This window comes from Hyperoodon ampullatus (assembly GCF_949752795.1).
Source record: "Hyperoodon ampullatus genome assembly, chromosome: 4".
Taxonomy (NCBI): domain Eukaryota; kingdom Metazoa; phylum Chordata; class Mammalia; order Artiodactyla; family Ziphiidae; genus Hyperoodon; species Hyperoodon ampullatus.
Window position 1 is genome coordinate 169,809,459 of NC_136917.1, and position 17,988 is coordinate 169,827,446.

At 46.8% G+C, this 17,988-nt stretch overlaps 1 protein-coding gene across 1 annotated transcript in view; it reads right to left on the reverse strand.

Moving 5' to 3' along the window:
- ADCY2 (adenylate cyclase 2) overlaps positions 1-17,988 on the reverse strand; it is a gene marked incomplete at its 5' end in the record, with an annotated part of 450,707 nt that overhangs the window by 19,098 nt on the left and 413,621 nt on the right. Inside the window, 3 exons of the mRNA XM_079704024.1 lie at positions 2,177-2,284; positions 4,025-4,171; positions 14,909-15,067. Coding sequence (XP_079560150.1) covers positions 2,177-2,284; positions 4,025-4,171; positions 14,909-15,067 — 414 coding nt within the window. The remainder of the gene's footprint in view (positions 1-2,176; positions 2,285-4,024; positions 4,172-14,908; positions 15,068-17,988) is intronic.

The window sequence follows — 17,988 nt, forward strand, 5'->3', positions numbered from 1 at the left end:
TATGATGGAGGAATGATGATGGAGGGGTAATGGAGGATGGGCCCAGCACAGACGCTGAATGCTGAGTGGGTCTTCACGTGCCTCTGAGCATCCCTGCCAAGGGTTCTGTAAGTGGCTGTCGCTAGCTAAGTTCTGGAGCAGGTGTGATTTTGTCAAGTGCCCTAAATGAGCAACAAGAAGAGGTCAGCTGAGAGGCCTCAGAATTGGGGCTGGGATTAGGGTGAGAAGAGTGAGGCACTCACCTGAGCTGCAAAACTTAAGGGGGCACCGAAAAGCTCAGCAATCATGAGAAATAATATCCTAGTGCGATGTTTAGAAAATCAAAATTAATGCAGAAAAATCCAGCAAGAAGTAAAACACTGAAATTTAAAGAAAGATAGGGGCTGTGGACTGCACAGATCCCCCTCAAATTCATATCTTGAAGCCATACCCACGAGATCTCTCTCTCTCTGCTTTGTGAGGACATAGCAAAAGGGCAGCCAGTAACAAGCCAGGAAGACAGCCCTCGCATGAACCACGTCCTGCAGGATCTTGATCTGGGACTTCCAGCCTCCAGAGCTGTGAGAAAATAATTATCTCTTGTTGAAGCTGCCCAGCCTTCATTATGGCAGCTGAGATCACTAATCAGACAGTTTCTGACAGTGCTGTGCTCGGTGTCTTACAGCCCGAGGCAACAGGAAAAATGTCTGTCCCTGTGTACATAATTTTATGTTATTTTTAATGGTTAATTTTTTTCAGAACATTAAAGATGCTGAAAGGATTAAGTTTTCTTCCATTAAAGCCAGGAAAGTAAAAATCTAATTAGTTCTGTCTTGGGTAAAAATAAGATATTTAGAATTAAAACAATGTTGTACATTTTAATACATTTATTGTCCAATTTTCCAATAGTTTTTCAACACCTGAATGTTCTGGCAATAAAAACCCAACCCCAAAAGATACACAACACCACGTAAACAGGGGTGCCCATTTTTCCTTTTGTGTCAGGCGTCAAGATTGCTTGGAACGGTACTGCTCAAAACTTACGATTCTTCTAAGTTTTCTTTTATTGCTTGTTTGTTTTACTTTTCCTTATTACTAAACTAATTCATACCCATGAAAAAAATAATAATCTGGAAGCAACACCTGAGTAGAAGGACATATATTACCCCACCCACTCAGAAAAATGCTAGGGTTAATCTTGAGTCCGACGTTTCATGTTCTCGTCTCTGCCCACGAATGTTAAGAGAGAAGAGGACCCTCTCCTGATGCTCCGGGGGGTGGGCCTGTCTGAGCAAGCTGCTGCCCCTCTGTCCCTCTCTTGGTTACCTGTGGGAGGTGGTGGGGTTGGGGGGAAGCTAGACACACGGGGGTCGGGGAATGGATGAGCTCTTCCTCTCTTTGGGGGAATCCAACCACCTCCAGCAAGCTGTGCTCTGGTAAGTTTCATCCCTCTGTGCTGCACCCACCACCTCTGCCCTGCGGCAAACAAGCCAGTGCCTGTCAGGGAGCCCACTGTCCCGAGGAGAAAGGGGTCTTGTTATTGACCCACAAGTTAACAAACCATATCTAGGGACTTCCCTGGTGGTCCAGTGGTTAAGACTCTGAGCTCCCTATTCAGGGGGCACGGGTTCGATCCCTGGTCGGGGAACTAAGATCCCACGTGCCATATGGCATGGCCCAAAGAGAAACAAAAACAAAGCATATCTACACACACACACACACACACAGAGAGAGAGAGAGAGAGAAACAAAACACAACCTAACAGAAAACCCCCCTCAAAAACCCTAGTTGATTGAAGATCCTCAATTTTGACCAAATCACCTTTTCAACCAAATTTCTGGGTGGTCAGCATGTTTTTGACCATGTTGTTTTAAATCAAAAGACCAGGAGCCCTCCCATAATGAGTCACCTTTGAATAAACAGCTCTCATCAACTTTCTTGTATATTTATCTGGTATCAAGCAGCCACCAGACTGATTGTGTTTTTTTCTACCTTGTCTGCCAGAGAAAGAAGTTCTGTGAACAGACCCTCAGAAGCCTCCAGAATTCTCATCTTTTCTCATGAGACCTTAATCACTGAGGTCTGGGTTGTGCCTGAAATTCAGTGTATGGGTCACTGCATGACTGTTTTGGTCCTAGGATGACCTGTGGGCAGAGCCAAGGCTCACGTGTGCTGGGTGCGGCTGGCACGTGTGTACCTGGGCGTGCTCCTGGCTGGGCACGGCGCTCAGACCCGTCGCCGCCATGTATGTGCTGCCGATGGTCTTGATCTTTTCAACTCCACTGAACTTGGGCTTGGACAGCAGCTGGGGAGCAATGACAACCACACAGTTACTCAGGCGGGTGCTGACCCAAGGCCAAGCATTTTCTAGAGACATTCTCAAATCCTAGTTCAGTCACAGGAACATGATACTGCTCATTCACCCTTCGACCTTGGGCATCGTGGGGAAAGAACACTTCATGCATCTCACAAAGGGCGTGTCCTTGGAAAGATATGCAGTATAACGATTTACTTCCAGTTAACATGAATTATCTTTCAGAATTTGCTAGTGAAGGAAACAGGATAAATTATGATGCAAGCGATAATGGCCTCAAATAAATTTCCCCACTCTGTGTTTGAAAGGCCTAAACACAAAATCATGATTCAGAGAGTGAGGTCTTCCCTGCATGGTGAGGGTGATTTATGACCAATTGTAGTGCTGAGGATTGACTTTTGCCCTCTGAAAACCTGGAGTGGAGGGAATAAAGATCTAGAATGGCCCCTCTCATCAGCCCTGACCCTAATATCTTTTGTCCCAGTTTCTGGCACCAGTAATCAATTTCCTACTGGAGTCCTCCTCATCTACTACATTAGACCTTGGGGTGGGATGGAGGAAAGGTAAAAATAAGATAAGAAGCTGTAGGAAAGAGAAAGACTGGATGGAGAGAGGAAATGAAGGAAACTCTGGAAGGTTCTGTATCTGCTCAGCAGGACAAAGGTATGAACAGAAGACTGGGAACATCTTCTAGACCCTTCCTTGGTACTCCTGCTTTCAGAGGAGATTCGCTCAAGATCACATGTCAGAGAATCTAAGATAAGTGAGCAAATCCCATGATCACATCTCCATGAGCAATCCAACCTGAAAGAATGGTCACTAGTGCTAGAAAGCATTTATTTTACCGAGGGGCAGCTGGAGGAAATGTGCCAACATTTTTCACTATGAACACTGCACAACAGAGAAAATCTCTACTTGTCATTACTTCACCATGAGTCTTGAGTCAACCTCATGGTGACAGTGGTGGTAGCAGAGAAATGCACAGGTCCCACAAGACATTTAGAAGGTTGGCCTGAAACCAACATATTATATATTTTCATCACTGTATTTCAAAATTTCATCAGTCATGATGAACCTATGTTCACTGATGTCAATTTTCCTATATTTGCAAAATATTGTTAAAAGTGGTGTAACAACAATATCTTTCAAACCAGAGGTCTGTTTGTTCTTACTAGAAAACAAAGTGCATTGTTTCCTTTGTAGGCAGAAAATTGAAAATTGAAAAATGACACCTATTCCAATATCTAAGATGTATAATTTGTCCCTTCTAAAATATATTCTACCACATTCATATTGCTTTCTCAATAATAAAGCATGCCATCCATGTACACTTCAAATTGATATCTGACATAGACCTTGGAGTTTGCACAGACACACATGCAAATAATCTACTATCTTTTTTATGTATAAAGAGATGGGCAAGTATTTTCCTTGGAGTTCAAGCCTTTCAAGAAAATTCATGGGCATGCTGAAGAGATATTTTATTGAACAGATTTTGCTAGTTGTTTATAGAAATCATATTAGCTTTAAAAATGATATGTGTTTGCCTCACCAAAATTAGTCAGTGACCTAAATAGAGCAAAAAAGCTTAATGCCAACCACCAGAAATTTTGTCAAAGGACAAGTTTTAAGATATGCCATGATGTTGGACTAACTTCAAATGTGCCAGTCCAGAGGAACACCAAAGTATGGGACTGGGGCCACCCCTGCCCATCAAGGGTAAGTACGTACGTCATCAAAGTCGGCAATGATCTCGTTCAGCAGCCGAAGGCATTCCAAGCCCTCCTTGTTCACATCCGATTCTGTATAGAATTCTTTGAAATCCGGAATGGAGGCAAACATGACACAGACACAGTCATAGGACTGGTGGTATAAATCCTGCCCAGGAGAAAAGGAAGAGCTGAGCACTAGGAAACCTTTTAAGCAAACATACTCCTAATGGCAGCGTTTCTTTACGTTAAGACTGGTAAAGAAATCGCCCAGTGTCCACTCCACCTGCTCCACCCTGGTCCCAGGCCCATTTTAGGCACTGGCCATTGATCACAGGTGAAGGCTTCTCGTGAGCTGGATGCAGGCTCAGAATCGTCAACACCGCACCCCTACTGTCACTACCAGTTGGTATGAGGTGCCCTTCCAGTTACCCCTCTCTGCTATCTCTGTCTTAGACAATTACAAGAGACCATAGACTTCTCACTTAGGAAAAAACAACAACATTCTTTTAACAACTAAAGGGAAACAAAATGATTTCCCAAGCTACTATATTGTCCTAAAGTGACTCATTATGGTTACATTCTTTGGATTGGAGGCTTCATGAATTTTCCTCTTCAGCATCCCCTGAAAGGAGCTGATGAAACTCAGCATGTTACTTCTTAATTACACCAGAGAGAACTAGTGAAATTCCTCAGACTACTTATTCTATTGTATTAGACACCAGAAACATTTGTTCGGGATTTCCTTTTGTTTTTAAATAGACTAAAGTCTAAACTAAAAGTCTAAACTATAGCTCATTGTTTCACCCATAGACATGAGGAAAACTACAATGTCTTGTAAATACAATTTCAAGGTGTTTCCACACATAATTTTCCCCAGCATATAGTGAAACCTTCAAGTTCAGTGGAGATTTCTTAAAGGAAGTGTTATTATGTGGGCATGGGGGCTGGTCCTGGGTGGGAGGATCTGCTCTCTCACTGGTGTTGTTGCATCAGGGCCCTTGGATGGCTTGTCCCGGGCAGAACGGCCAGGCACCAATGTGGGCACACTGCATCATGGGAAGCACTCCCTCCACCAAAAAATGTGAGGAGAGTTCTGTTACACAAGATGGCGACCTCTGAGTGGAGGAAAGAAAGCTAGCGGCTGATGTTTCCTGTGTGCCTGGCAGAGGGAGAGAATCTACCCTGCATGGATGTTACCAGTGTGCTCTGCTGTCTGGGGCACTCAGATGAATCCCTTAGCAGGGAGTGAGCACTTCAACAGCACCATAACTCCAAGGTTTGGTGGCCTCTCAGAAAAACCATTCTTCCTCCACTGACATCTCATGACACACACATCGGGGCAATGGCAACCCACGGCAGGTCACAAGCACTTCTTGGGAAAGATAGACTTGTGTCATCTTCCTGTTCTCAGGGCCAACCACCTGGTAATGCCTTCTGCTACTGCCTTACAAACTCTATAAAATACATGAACAATAGAATCAAGGTTTTTCTTTTCTATTCTGCTCTCAATATGGTTAACTTGGCTCTTTGTGCAGACCTGTACTTCCTCTCTCTGAAAAGTTGTTTTTGTGAACACTCATATGCTCAGAAGATGACCTGTGGCATGTGTGATTGCCAAGCTTAGGTTCCAGTAATGCTGACCAAGCCAGGGTGTCAGGGTAACAGGGGAGAGAAATGCCCCTAGAAGCCTCTTCTAGTTAAAAAGGGCAGTTTCATAAAAGTAGTATAAACTCCACTGACTTCTCTACTCTTAAGGAAAAGGGGTACATCTAGCAAGGCAAGGATATATTTTTTGTACCCTGCATTTCCCCACTATCTGCTGACATCAGCCAGAGTGACCATCTGGGGAATGATGATGATGACAAGAATACACACAATAATCACCAGCACTGACTGAGTGCCCACTGCATGCCAGGATGCCCACCCCTCTGAACTCTCCACCAGCATTAACTTGTCCCTGACTACAATCCTAGGAAGCTGGTATTTTTATTCTCAATCTACAGATGAGGAAACTGAGGCACAGAACGGTTACATTACTTTCCCAAGGTCACAGTTACCAAGTCTGACGGTCACCCTTATAAATGCTACACTTTATACGTTACCCTGCATTTCCTGGAGGACCACAGAGTGTGCTGCCTGGACTTGGGGCAGCATGGGGTCTCGATTCACTTGTAGGTCATGTCACTTTGCCTTTCTCCCTTCCCCTAGGGTCTTTAAGGGTATCTGGTGATGGGAGATACGGAAGTGCAAGACTGAACTGACTGACAGTTTGGATATGAGGGCTGATTTTAACCACACTGGTTTGGAGTCTAATAAAACATCTTCAGGTTGACACTCTCAAAATTGTCCTTTGAACTCTTGCCCCAGAACACCTAGGTTGTTGGAGCTAGAAGAAGTCTGATGGATCATTTAATTCCATGGTCTTCAAATAGGAATGCCTGGGAGAGTCACCAATGGGGCTTTCAAGAAGGCAACACCTGGGCCGCCCAATGGCCAACTGAACCTTGCCCCTGGGGTGGGCTCCAAGCATGTGCATCTTTTTGTAAAACTCCATGGGTTTTCCTGCTGTGCAACCTTGATTAAGAATCGCAGGACAAATGTGGAATTGTTAAGTCAGGGGGGTTTGGTGACACACCAAGGCTCCCACTGACTTAGGGCCCAGGACTAATCTCTAGAGTCCTGGTCTGGGACTCCACAGGCCTTGAGTGCTACTGGGGCCTTGGACTGCAAACTGCTCACCCACCCTCTTTGATAAATGGGTCACTTGGAGCTTTGAGGAAACACCAAGTGTGAGTGGGGATTTCTGAGCCCCTAGTTCCTGGCTCAGGGCTTCCAAAGGGCTATGCTTGAGAATCAGGGAAACTTGACAAATGGGAAGCTTTACAAGTTCACTAGAGCTAATGAAATGTGCAGGGCTTAGAGCCATACCCTAAACTCAGGAGAGGTTCCCTCAGGTTTTTGGGTTGCGCTTGGGGCCAGAGAGAACCACAAGGTGATTGGCTGATGACCCGAGCTTATCTTATACTTCCAGAGGATCTGGGGTGAGGGTAGGGCAGGTAGGAAGCCTTGGAGGAGATTTTGAAATTCAGGGTCTAGCACGGGTGACCCTTGTCCAGAACATAGCTGCCAACAAGAATCTCGCTGAGCTTTAAAAGTGGAAGCTTAGATGCCATTTCAACATTCACTCACATGTAGCCATTCTGCAAAACAAGCTCAAGTTATGGCAAAATCATCACAAAGCAGCTGCATTTCTTTGTGCACCGTCCTTTTCAGTTTACTGAGCGGGACTTCAGTTCTTTCCCAACTCTGGATGAAAACTTGGGACGACCCCATGACTCTTTTAGTCATTCTCAGGTAACAGGAGTCCTCTCATCAATAATTTAAGTGTCCAATCTAATGAGAAGTCAGAACTCAGACCCCAGTGGAATGTGTGGCTTTTCTTCTTCCCCAGTGTGGGCCTGCTGGGTGGTGGAGGAGTGTCTGCAGGGTGAGAAGGGGGCACGGTTGGCTTCTACTCTCTCTCCTCCTCATGTTTCTGGTCTGACCCTCCCCAGCTGCCTAGCCAGGTTTCCCAAAGCACCCAGGGGTGGAGAACAGGGGAAGAAAGAAGGGTCTGTTGGAGGAGGGACACGTTCCATTAACTACATCACGCTCCCAAGGAACTTAAACCTGGTGGACATTTTCATGGGTTATTTGAAGACTCTCCCTCACTTCCCCCCAACACAGGACTTCCGGCCAAGGTTCTCTTGATGTGGACCACACACTGCCCTCCTACTTGTGACTACTCTCTCTGCCCCGGGCTTTCTGGTTAGTCTTCTAGCTTCTCTGCTGGGGCCCATTCCCCCCTCCAAGCAGCTTTTCAAAACAGGATCTAAAATGACCCCATGCCAACTGTTCTTCTCTGGCTTGGTCCCTGGAAACATTCAGCAGGCTTTGCCCTCCCAAAGCCTCATAGTCCCATTACATCCCCACCTGCAGCCCCCAACTCTCTTGGACCAGACACTCCAATAAGCCCCTGCCCTCTGCATTCAGGAACCTACATGTCGTCTGTGTCCCCCAGATGGAGTTGCTGCCCCAGGACCACGTAGGAGCCCAAGTCGTAGGTACACATCCCAAGCTGAGTGGTTATGGTCTATGTATGAGGCAAGAGGTAAAGGGAGGGTTTCCCATGTCCCTTTAGGAGGGGGCTCGCTTCTCAGTATATTCTGTCCCAAATCCCTCTTCCGACCTCTACTCTCCCAGCCCTCGTGTCCCTGAGACTGAAGGGTCGAGAGTTGTGTAGCTCTTGCATTTGTAAATTCTGCACACTGTTTAGCACCCCCTTTGGAATATGACACCTACTGTCTCTTGGTGTCATGGGCTGACATTCACTTTAGCATGCTGTTACATAGACACACAGGCACACACAGCCCCCCATGAGGGCCTGCCATGTGCCAGGCTTCATAGCAGGTAATGAGGTCACAGAGACGGACAACACAAGCCCTGCTCTAAGGAGCTTAGAGTCTAGCTGGAGAGAGAGGGCAAATACAAGGACAGGAAAACAAAGTGTGATTGGTGCTGCTTGGACCCAGGTGTGGAGACGTCTGCTTGGTGTGCCCTAGGAAGTTGCCAGAACTTGCCACTAGCTTGGGGTTCCAAACTCCGGGACCAGCACTTTCTCCTGCTGACTCAGGCCATAGTGACATCCCCCCTCGGCCCCCAGTTGTCAGCTAACACCTAATTTATTCAGGGGAGTCAGATCATAAGAAAGCACAAAAGCATCTCTGAAAACCTGTGGCTTTCTAGCCTGACTCTGTAAGGAATGTGTTGAGGGAGCTGCCTGGGTGTTGGGAGGTTAGCTGAGAAGGGGGAGCGTCTGTGTGCCTGGCGAATTCCCCTGTACCCGCATTGACATCTGTGCCTTGTTTTTGTTTTGTTTTTTACATCTTTATTGGAGTATAATTGCTTTACAATGGTGTGTTAGTTTCTGCTTTATAACAAAGTGAATCAGGTATACATATACATATGTTCCCATATCTCTTCCCTCTTGCGTCTCCCTCCCTCCCACCCTCCCTATCCCACTCCTCTAGGTGGTCAAAAAGCACCGAGCTGATCTCCCTGTGCTATGCGGCTGCTTCCAACTAGCTATCTATTTTACGTTTGGTAGTGTATATATGTCCATGCCACTCTCTCACTTCGTCCCAGCTTACCCTTCCCCCTCCCCATATCCTCAAGTCCATTCTCTAGTAGGTCTGTGTCTTTATTCCTGTCTTACCCCTATGTTCTTCATGACATTTTTTTCCTTAAATTCCATATATATGTGTTAGCATACAGTATTTGTCTTTCTCTTTCTGACTTACTTCACTCCGTATGACAGACTCTAGGTCCATCCACCTCACTACAAATAACTCAATTTAGTTTCTTTTTCATGGCTGAGTAATATTCCATTGTATACATGTGCCACATCTTCTTTATCCATTCATCTGGTGATGGACACTTAGGTTGTTTCCATCTCCTGGCTATTGTAAATAGAGCTGCAATGAACATTTTGGTACATGATTTTTTTTGAATTATGGTTTTTCAGGGTATATGCCCAGTAGTGGGATTGCTGGGTCATATGGTAGTTTTATATGTGTCTTATTTTGATCAAGCCTCAGCTCTCCCATAGTGAGGCTGCGTGGCTCAGAATCACACATAACCCTGACCACCGGGGACTCGTCAAAGGGTCGAAAAAATGCAGTTTTTTCAACAAGTGACCAAAGCTGGCTGGGACATCTGTTCAAGGGACCTTTCTGACATATTCCTACCAAAACACAGCCATCTGGAGAGCAGGCTTTGTAAACCAGCGGGCTCTGTCTGGGCCACAGAACTCTGTACCAGGGTCTGAGTGGCTTGAGGGCCCGGACCTGGTCAGGACAGTCAGCAGCTGGTGGAGAAGCTTGAGGATGTTTTGAGTAAAACCAGTGCCCTGGAGGAGGAAGAGGAGGAGCTTGCAAAGGTGGACACAGCAGTTCTCTGCCCACAGGCCCAGGACACAGGTTCAGTGAACAATTTTAAATCAAAATAAAGATCTTTTTGGAATTATTGTGATTAAATCGTTCTTTACTCTGTATTTCTGAAGCAAAACGAGTTTCCTCTGTATGTGCATGCGGTGGGTAGGAGAATCAAAAGGCTCTTTGGGAATATGGGTCCTGGCCAAGGTCATAGGTCATGTTTCCAAGGAATGTTCAGAAAACCATGGAACATTAACCGTTACTGTGGGACTGAAAGCCACACTCCTGTCTACTGAATGCTCTAAAATTAACCCTGGTCCAGCCTCTGCCTTCAGAAGCTGTGAGTGCTCAGCCCACACCATGGAGGAGCCAAGGAGGTGATGCCATCAGATGAGGATGCGGCGCAAAGCCATTAGGTGCGTTTTGTTGTCCACGCTGGTCGGGTGCTGAAAAGCTGTGGGGAGGCGCCTCCCTTGACAGATATTGATAAGTTCCAGGAGGCAGTGTTCTCAAGTTTTGCATGCGTTTGGGATATTTGCTTCAAAGATGACTAAAATTGAGTGTTTCCTGCATGCCAGGCACTGCTCTAAAAGTTTCGCATGAATTATTGCTTTTGAAATTAGTTATAGCCTCTGTGAGGATGGAGCCCGAGGTCCCACAACTAAGACGTGTCAGGCCCGGGATACGAGCTTTGCTCTCAATGGCCAAGCAGGACCCAGCAGGTAAGGAACGCTGGCCGGGGCCCAGGAACCTCTCTTGTCCCAGCATTGGCTATGCTCTGTTACTCCCAGTTTGGGTCTGGAATCCTCCAGAAATGATCCTTCTCCAGGATCCGCGTGTTCAACAGTGGCCAGAACTTTCCCTCACAGAAGCATTAGGGAAGGAGACAGGGGGAGGGAGGGAGAGAGAGAGAGAGAGAGAGAGAGAGAGAGAGAGAGAGAGAGAGGGAGAGAGAGGGCGTGCATGCAGGGTGCATCCATACGGCCCTGACAGTGAGGGGGGCCTGCAGCCTGGACCATGTCCACGCTATTAAACAGCACAGGCCCCATCACCGCTTGGCTGCAGGAGGTCAAACACCTCAGGCTGCCTGGCCTGGGATCACAAGCTTAGGATGACACATCCCCAGGTCAGGGAAGTGGGTTCTTTTGCCCAGGGATGAAGTCGATTGAGGACAGGAAGGGCTGACTGTGACCGAAGCTAGGCACCCGGCCTGTCGGGAAGTCAGAGGGATGGGGCAGAGGTCTGCCATGCACTCAGAGGAGTCTCTTGGTGATAACCTGGTTATAAACATTTTGGAAAAAAACCCAAAAAACAAAACCGTCCTTTCTGAGGCTCATGGTGGGAGCCCTCAGAGCCTTTAGGCAGGGGTCTAGGGGCTCTCCTTCTCCTTCAGACCCTTTATGGGGCTTCTCTTCTGCATTAGGGATTCCCTGTGAGGACTGGAGTAACAGACTCTCCTTCACTACCGGTCTGATCTTGAGCAGCGACTGGAGGGCATCTCTGTCCCGCTGAGCAGACGTCAGGCTGCCCTGACCGCAGGCTGTCCGATGGGGCCCAAATTTTTTAATCCCCAACAGTTACAGTGGCTGCTTGACTAGCTCCCTCCCCTCCCCAAATATTTAACCTAACCAGCAAAATCTGGAAAGTCACAGCCCAGGGGAGTTCTGTGTTGTCTGATGAAATACAGAGGTTTTTGCAGCCCACAGTTGTGCAGAATGAAGAGATCATTTCAAGGACGGTCTCATCGGTCTGATGCCCCCGATTTAAGATTCAGTGTGTGTCACTCTACCCTCCTGAGCAATGTGAGGTCAGCAGCTAGAAAGTGCAAATCTAATGATGTCCAGGGTATCGGGGTTCCTAAGCGAAAACCGGAGACCCCTAATATGCAATAAGGGAACTTGGAGCTGTTTGTGGCAGTAAGCGTTTGAAAAGCTTTGGAACTGAGCTCCTGTTCATTTTCTTACGGGAAAATGAGGCTGCCTGGGCCAGGGGTGTGTTTCCTGAATGAAGGACTAAGCTGGGAGCTTGGTGAATGGGTGCTGACTGTCTGCGGCGGAAATCATTTTAGCGCCTAAGTCAGGTTCACGTGCACACACAGGCATGATGCGGCCATGGACGAGGCCCCCAAGGAATTCACCTTCTTGATCTGACAAATGAGGCAACAGAGTCCAGAGCTGATTTCATCGAAACGCGCTGATTCCTACTTTGTCTCAGAAGAGTTCCCAAACTGCCGGCGCAGTGAGGTGGTGCCTGTTCCAGGGTTCAAGCCCACCGCGCGGTGCTGCCCTGATGCTGCAGCCTTCCCCATGGACCCCACGTGGGCGGTGAAGGCTGTAGAAGATGCTGTGTGTGTTCTTAATTATTAAACTCGCAGCACTGATGAGGAAACTTGGAGGGAAATGTCACCCTCATCTTGGGAGCACCCATGACGTGCTAGTCGCAGAAGGGTCATTGGCCTGGCACAGAGTAGGGCCACTCGGTAAGTGGATGAGTCCATTGGTGCTTTGGTGCTGCCTGCCCACCAGGTATGTCCCACCTGCATGGATGTGGGACTCCGGGTCCTGCTCTATCAAATGTCCACCTCAGCTGGAGGGACGGATGCTCAGTGAGACATGTAACAACTCGCTCTCTACCTAAGAATTGTGTAAAGTAAAGCACAATTCCCCTATGACTCATGGGGAGACGGGGCTCAGGCTGGGGAAGTAGCTCACATTCCCATGACAGAAAATGTTGGGACAAAGGTTCGAGCCCATGCTGTCCACCTGTGGGTTTCACTCTCCATCCCCATCTGCTTTTCCTTATGATTTCCAAAGGGGCTACTGTGTTCAGAGGCCTGCTTAGAATAAGTCAAGCAAACAGGAACGAATAGAGAGAACCCACGATGCCCCTGGTCTGGCCTAGGGAGACGTCAGGAGCGGGCAGAAGAGGTCACCAAGTGCTGTAGGGCCGAACCCGGGGCCTTTTAAGGTCTTGAATGAAGCACTGTCCTGTCCTCTGGACAGAGTAGCCCCTTGAAGCCTGGAATGGTCTTTTTCTCCCCCTCTGCAGCCTGCATCTCTCTGCCAGTTTCTAGCACTTTCTTTTCTGGTTCAGAAGTCACTTGCTCACAGTGGTGGACTTTCTGGACTCCTGCATTTACGCAGTTAGCACCTTTGGAGACAATAGGATTATGTCCCCTCCTGGAGATGAGGCAGCCTTGTCCTGTTCATCTCTGTAACCAGGCCCAGCACCAGCCTGACCCAGGACAGGGGGCAACAGATGAATTTATAACCTGAATTGATAGCTAGACGTATAGACACAAACAAGCTCCTAAACAGCTAATGAAAACAGACGGTTCCTTTTTAATAGATGTAATGATTTCACTGTCTGTGACCAAGAGGTAAATAAGTTGCTGAATAACCTACTGAAAGCAGAAAACACCAGAAGAAATAGAGAAGTGAATGGTGGGACCTGCTGGGGCCCCTGGACTGGCTCACCATGCCTAGCATGCTTCCAGAAAGACCAGAGTGAGAAGGTCCAGTCCCTGCCCACCACCTGGCACTTTCTTCTCAATGTCAACTTTAAATATGTTACAGATACATATGGTTCCAAGCCTTCTCACTCTGCTGCTCTGTGCCTCAGCATCATCTAAGTTCAGCTTATCTACTAACGAGTTCATCCGTCTACAGGCTTCCAGACCCCTCATCCACGCCCAATCCTCACTGAACATTTCCTAAGAATGGGGATTGCACCTCATACATCTCTGAAACTCCACAGCACCAAACACAGGTCATTCACTCAGTGGGTGCTCAAATGCATGTTTCTTAAATTAACAGAGTCCCACTGTAGATACATCTGCTGACTCTTGTAATTTCGTTACATTAAAGAAAATTCATGACATTTCATTTCATAAGCCATTTCAGCATTGAAACAACATGCCAGCCTCTCCAACTCTAGTTAAATATCCATTCCTTTAGACGCTCCACGGAATTCCCATTTCTATCCATTCAAATGGATGATCTCAAGTCTTTGATCTGTCCTTGTGTGGCTAGCTCCTAAATTCCATCATAACTTTGAAATTCTAAGACCCTTAAAAGGCTCTCAGGGAAGTCATGAGCCGTGAAACAGTGGAGTGTGGGATGCATGGTGTGATTTTGCTTCTTGATTTGGCCTTGATCGCACGCTGGTAAGGAAGCATCCTCCCACACTAGGCAGAGGGTGATGACCTCTTTCGTGACATATTTGGAACCCCAGTGTCTCATATTGCACGTTCAGAACTTTACATGATTGGGGAAGAAAAACTAGGAAGAAGGAATCAACTTCATGCTAAAATGCTCACAGGTGAGTCTAACTCACTATTCTCAGTTGATCTCTATACGGCCAGTCAACATACTCTTGAAAATGGACACGTTCAGGCCAATGTCGAGTATTTTGAACACTGACATGTTTGAAGTGCCACAGGCCTCTAGGTCACTGCCAGAAGCTTTTGGCCCTCCCCAGTGCACGCCCTTTCCTGGCCAGCAGCCCCACCTCTCCCCATCAGCCCCGCCTCTCCCCATCAGCCCCGCCTCTCTCCACCGGCCCCGCCTCTCCCCATCGGCCCCGCCTCTACACGAGCCCCGCCTCTCCCCATCAGCCCCGCCTCTCTCCACCAGCCCCGCCTCTCCCCATCGGCCCCGCCTCTCCACTAGCCCTGCCTCTCCCCATCAGCCCCGCCTCTCTCCACAAGCCCCGCCTCTCCCCATCAGCCCCGCCTCTCCCCATCGGCCCCGCCTCTCTCCATCAGCCCAGCCTCTCCCCACCAGCCCCGCCTCTCTCCATCAGGCACACCTCTCCCCATCAGCCCAGCCTTTCCCCACCGGCCCCGCCTCTCTCCACCAGCCCCACCTCTCCCCATCAGCCCCGCCTCTCCCCATCACCCCGCCTCTCCCCATCAGCCCAGCCTCTCTGACCTCATTCTTCAGGCTCCTGGCCAGGAAGTGCTCAGCCACGTGTGCAGGGAGCACGTTCTCCAGCAGCACGCGGTTCAAGTTCTCCATGGTTTCTATCTCCTCTCGCTCTTTTTTGAACTTGTTCTTCCATAAGAAGTCTAACCTACAGTAATATTCATTCTGTTACAAGAGGACACAGAGGTAAAGAAACAATAGGCATCTTGTCCTGCCAGAGAGCGGAGGCTTTAAAGAGAAAATAAAAAGAATGAAACAAACCTACAAAAGACCCCCCCAAACAGGATTGTCACCCTCCCTACCAAGCCCTCAGTTGCCCCAAAATGTCTCTCATTTCACCCTCTAACATGGATTTCCAAAATGCAAATTTGGGAAAGAACCAGCCTCAGAAACAGAGAAATAGCTATACTGAAGGCTTGAAAGACAAAAATGACATGAAAGCTTCTTACGTAGTCATGTTAATAAATGGTGGCTTGAATTATTTTTTGAAAAGAGCTGTGATAGAATATAAATAATGAATAAAAGAAAAATGGAAAATATATTAGTAGAGAGAGTGCCCTGTTTCATGATTTGCATTTAAAAAATAATAGTGTTCCCTTGTAGCAGTTTGCCTTTAACAGCTGAAAATCAGTTTTCCTCTACCACAAATTATGTAATTAAGTGTACATTGAAAATTATGTGTTTTGTCATTTGGGATTGCACTGTACTGAGAGAATGACATTATATTTAGACAAAAGTTCATTTTGATATAATGTAATTAAGATGGTGCCTGCTAGTAAAAACATATGTGTTCATGCTTTATAATGTATTAAAATTCAATGTTTTTAAAAGTCAGCTGTTATTAACATTGTAGAAATAGAGAGGCCCGTTTACCGTCACAGGGTCTCTTTGGTTTGTCATCATTTTGTATCTGCTCTGATGTATATAATTTAATATAATGAAATAGACTTGAATGAATCTTCCTGTAACAGAAGGGCCTAATAGAGAGAGTGTATTTCAGCACAGATAGTAATTATTGACAAATAAATGCAAAGAAGAACTAAATGGAGGGAGTTTTATTGGTTTGCTTAGCTCTACCAATGACAGCACAAAGCAAAATAAAACACACATAAATGGCCTCTCACGCACAGATGGCAATTTCAAAAAAAAATTCACAATTTGACACCTGAAAGAACAATGATCATTCACTGAAATTAGGTTTGCTTCAAACTATGTATGATATGTTCAAAAGTTACTCCTCCTCCTCTGGGGAGGCACTTATTTTTAGCTCATATAACAAGACATTTTTTAAAAAGATTCAAAAGAGAGATTTTAAAAGTTTGCTTATATTAAATTTTTACATTACTGACACATTTTCCACATTCCGTATTTATAGAAATCATGCTATGCGTGTACTGGAAAAGACCCCTCCCTTGGGGAACAGTTTATTTATTTAGATATTTTGGGGGAGTTAAACTAGTGGTGTGGCCGGTATTAAACTAAAATAACAGAAGCAGTCTACGGTTGTGGCATCGAGAAGACACAGGTATACACTGAAGATCAGATAAAAATGAAACATGAAGTGAAGCCATGGAGCCAGTTAAGGCAGGCAGCAAGCCCAATTCGTGTAAGTTTGAAAGGTTTTCGTAAAGCTCGTGAAGAGTCGCTCAGGTTTCTGAGGGACTACTACTGCACCACGTGCAAGCATCCTTTAAGTCTCTTACTAAAGGAATCAGAGCACTTTGGGACCAGCTACATTGGACTGCGAGTGACCTGCTGACAAACCTTTCCCCCTCACCTCCCCAACCAGTGCAGTCTGCTGCAGAACCCTTGCCTTGAAGCACAAGGACCTTAAAAACTCATGTGCAGTCCCCCAAAGGAAGACAAATGATTTTATCCCAAACCAGTTGTAATGGACTTAATCATGTCCCCAAAAAGATCGTTCCAAGTCTGAACCCCGGTATCTGTGCCTGTGACTTCTCTGGAAAAAGGGTCTTGGCAGATGTAATGAACTTAAGGATCTCAGGATGAGATCATCCTGGATTTAGGGTGGGCTGTAAATCCAATGACTGATGTCCTTACAGGAGAAAAGAGAGGGAGATTTGACACAGAGACCTGGGGAGGCTGCGTGAGGAGATCCAGCCAGGGGCGGGGAGAGCTGCTTCCTCCGTGACCCTGACTCAGGGTGGGAAAGCGCTCTAAGGACTTTGTGACACTTCAACTAAAACAGCAGCACTGCTCCATGACCTCCAGGCCTCACATCACCTCCCATCTCTCAGATTCCATCTGGGGCTACTCCCCAAATGCTTAGGGGCCCAGATCCCACTCAGACGTGGAATTTGTCTTCATGAGCTCTGGCGTGATGGGGGAGAGAACAGGAAGAGTCTTGAGAGGGCGTCCAGGCTGCGTCTGGGACCCCAGCGACCCTGTCTGCTGTGTTTCACGTCCTACCACAGCCTCGAGGGCGTCCCGTGCTCTGTCTAGTTCTGAAAAGTACCTGAGGAACTGGGCTTACACCTTTCTCCATGGATAGAAGTGGTCTCTGGGCAGGGACGCAGGCAGCATGTGATTCTACTTTCTCTGGGATCCTCAACTCTCGCGCACAAGGACCTCGGCCTCACTCTCAGGCACTAGGTTGCCACTGCCCGGTTCCATACTCTGAATGAGCCCACCTAGGATGCAGACCCTTGATGGCAGGGGGCTGCCCTTTAAACCTGGGTGAAATACAGGGGATCTTTCTTTTTCAAAAGAGGCCCTTGAGTTGGCTTGCATTTCTGTCACAAACTAGATTTCAGTACAGAGAGTGGTACTGTACTGTCGCTCTTGTCTAGGATGTGTTATGTTTTCACTAAGGTTTCTGAGATGCCTAGAACAATATTTAGTATAGTCATTTTCTTAGAAAGCAAGTACATTGTCATCATTTCAAAAATGATGGTCATGGGTCAGGGGAGCCATTAGGACAAATGATAAGAAAAATAAGTTGCAAAAAGCCTGTGCTATTATTTAAAACATATTCTGAAAAGAGGTAACTCTGAGGCCATGGATTCTTATAGCACTTGACAACCTTATTTCAAATATCAGACATTTGTTTATAATACAGTTGTATT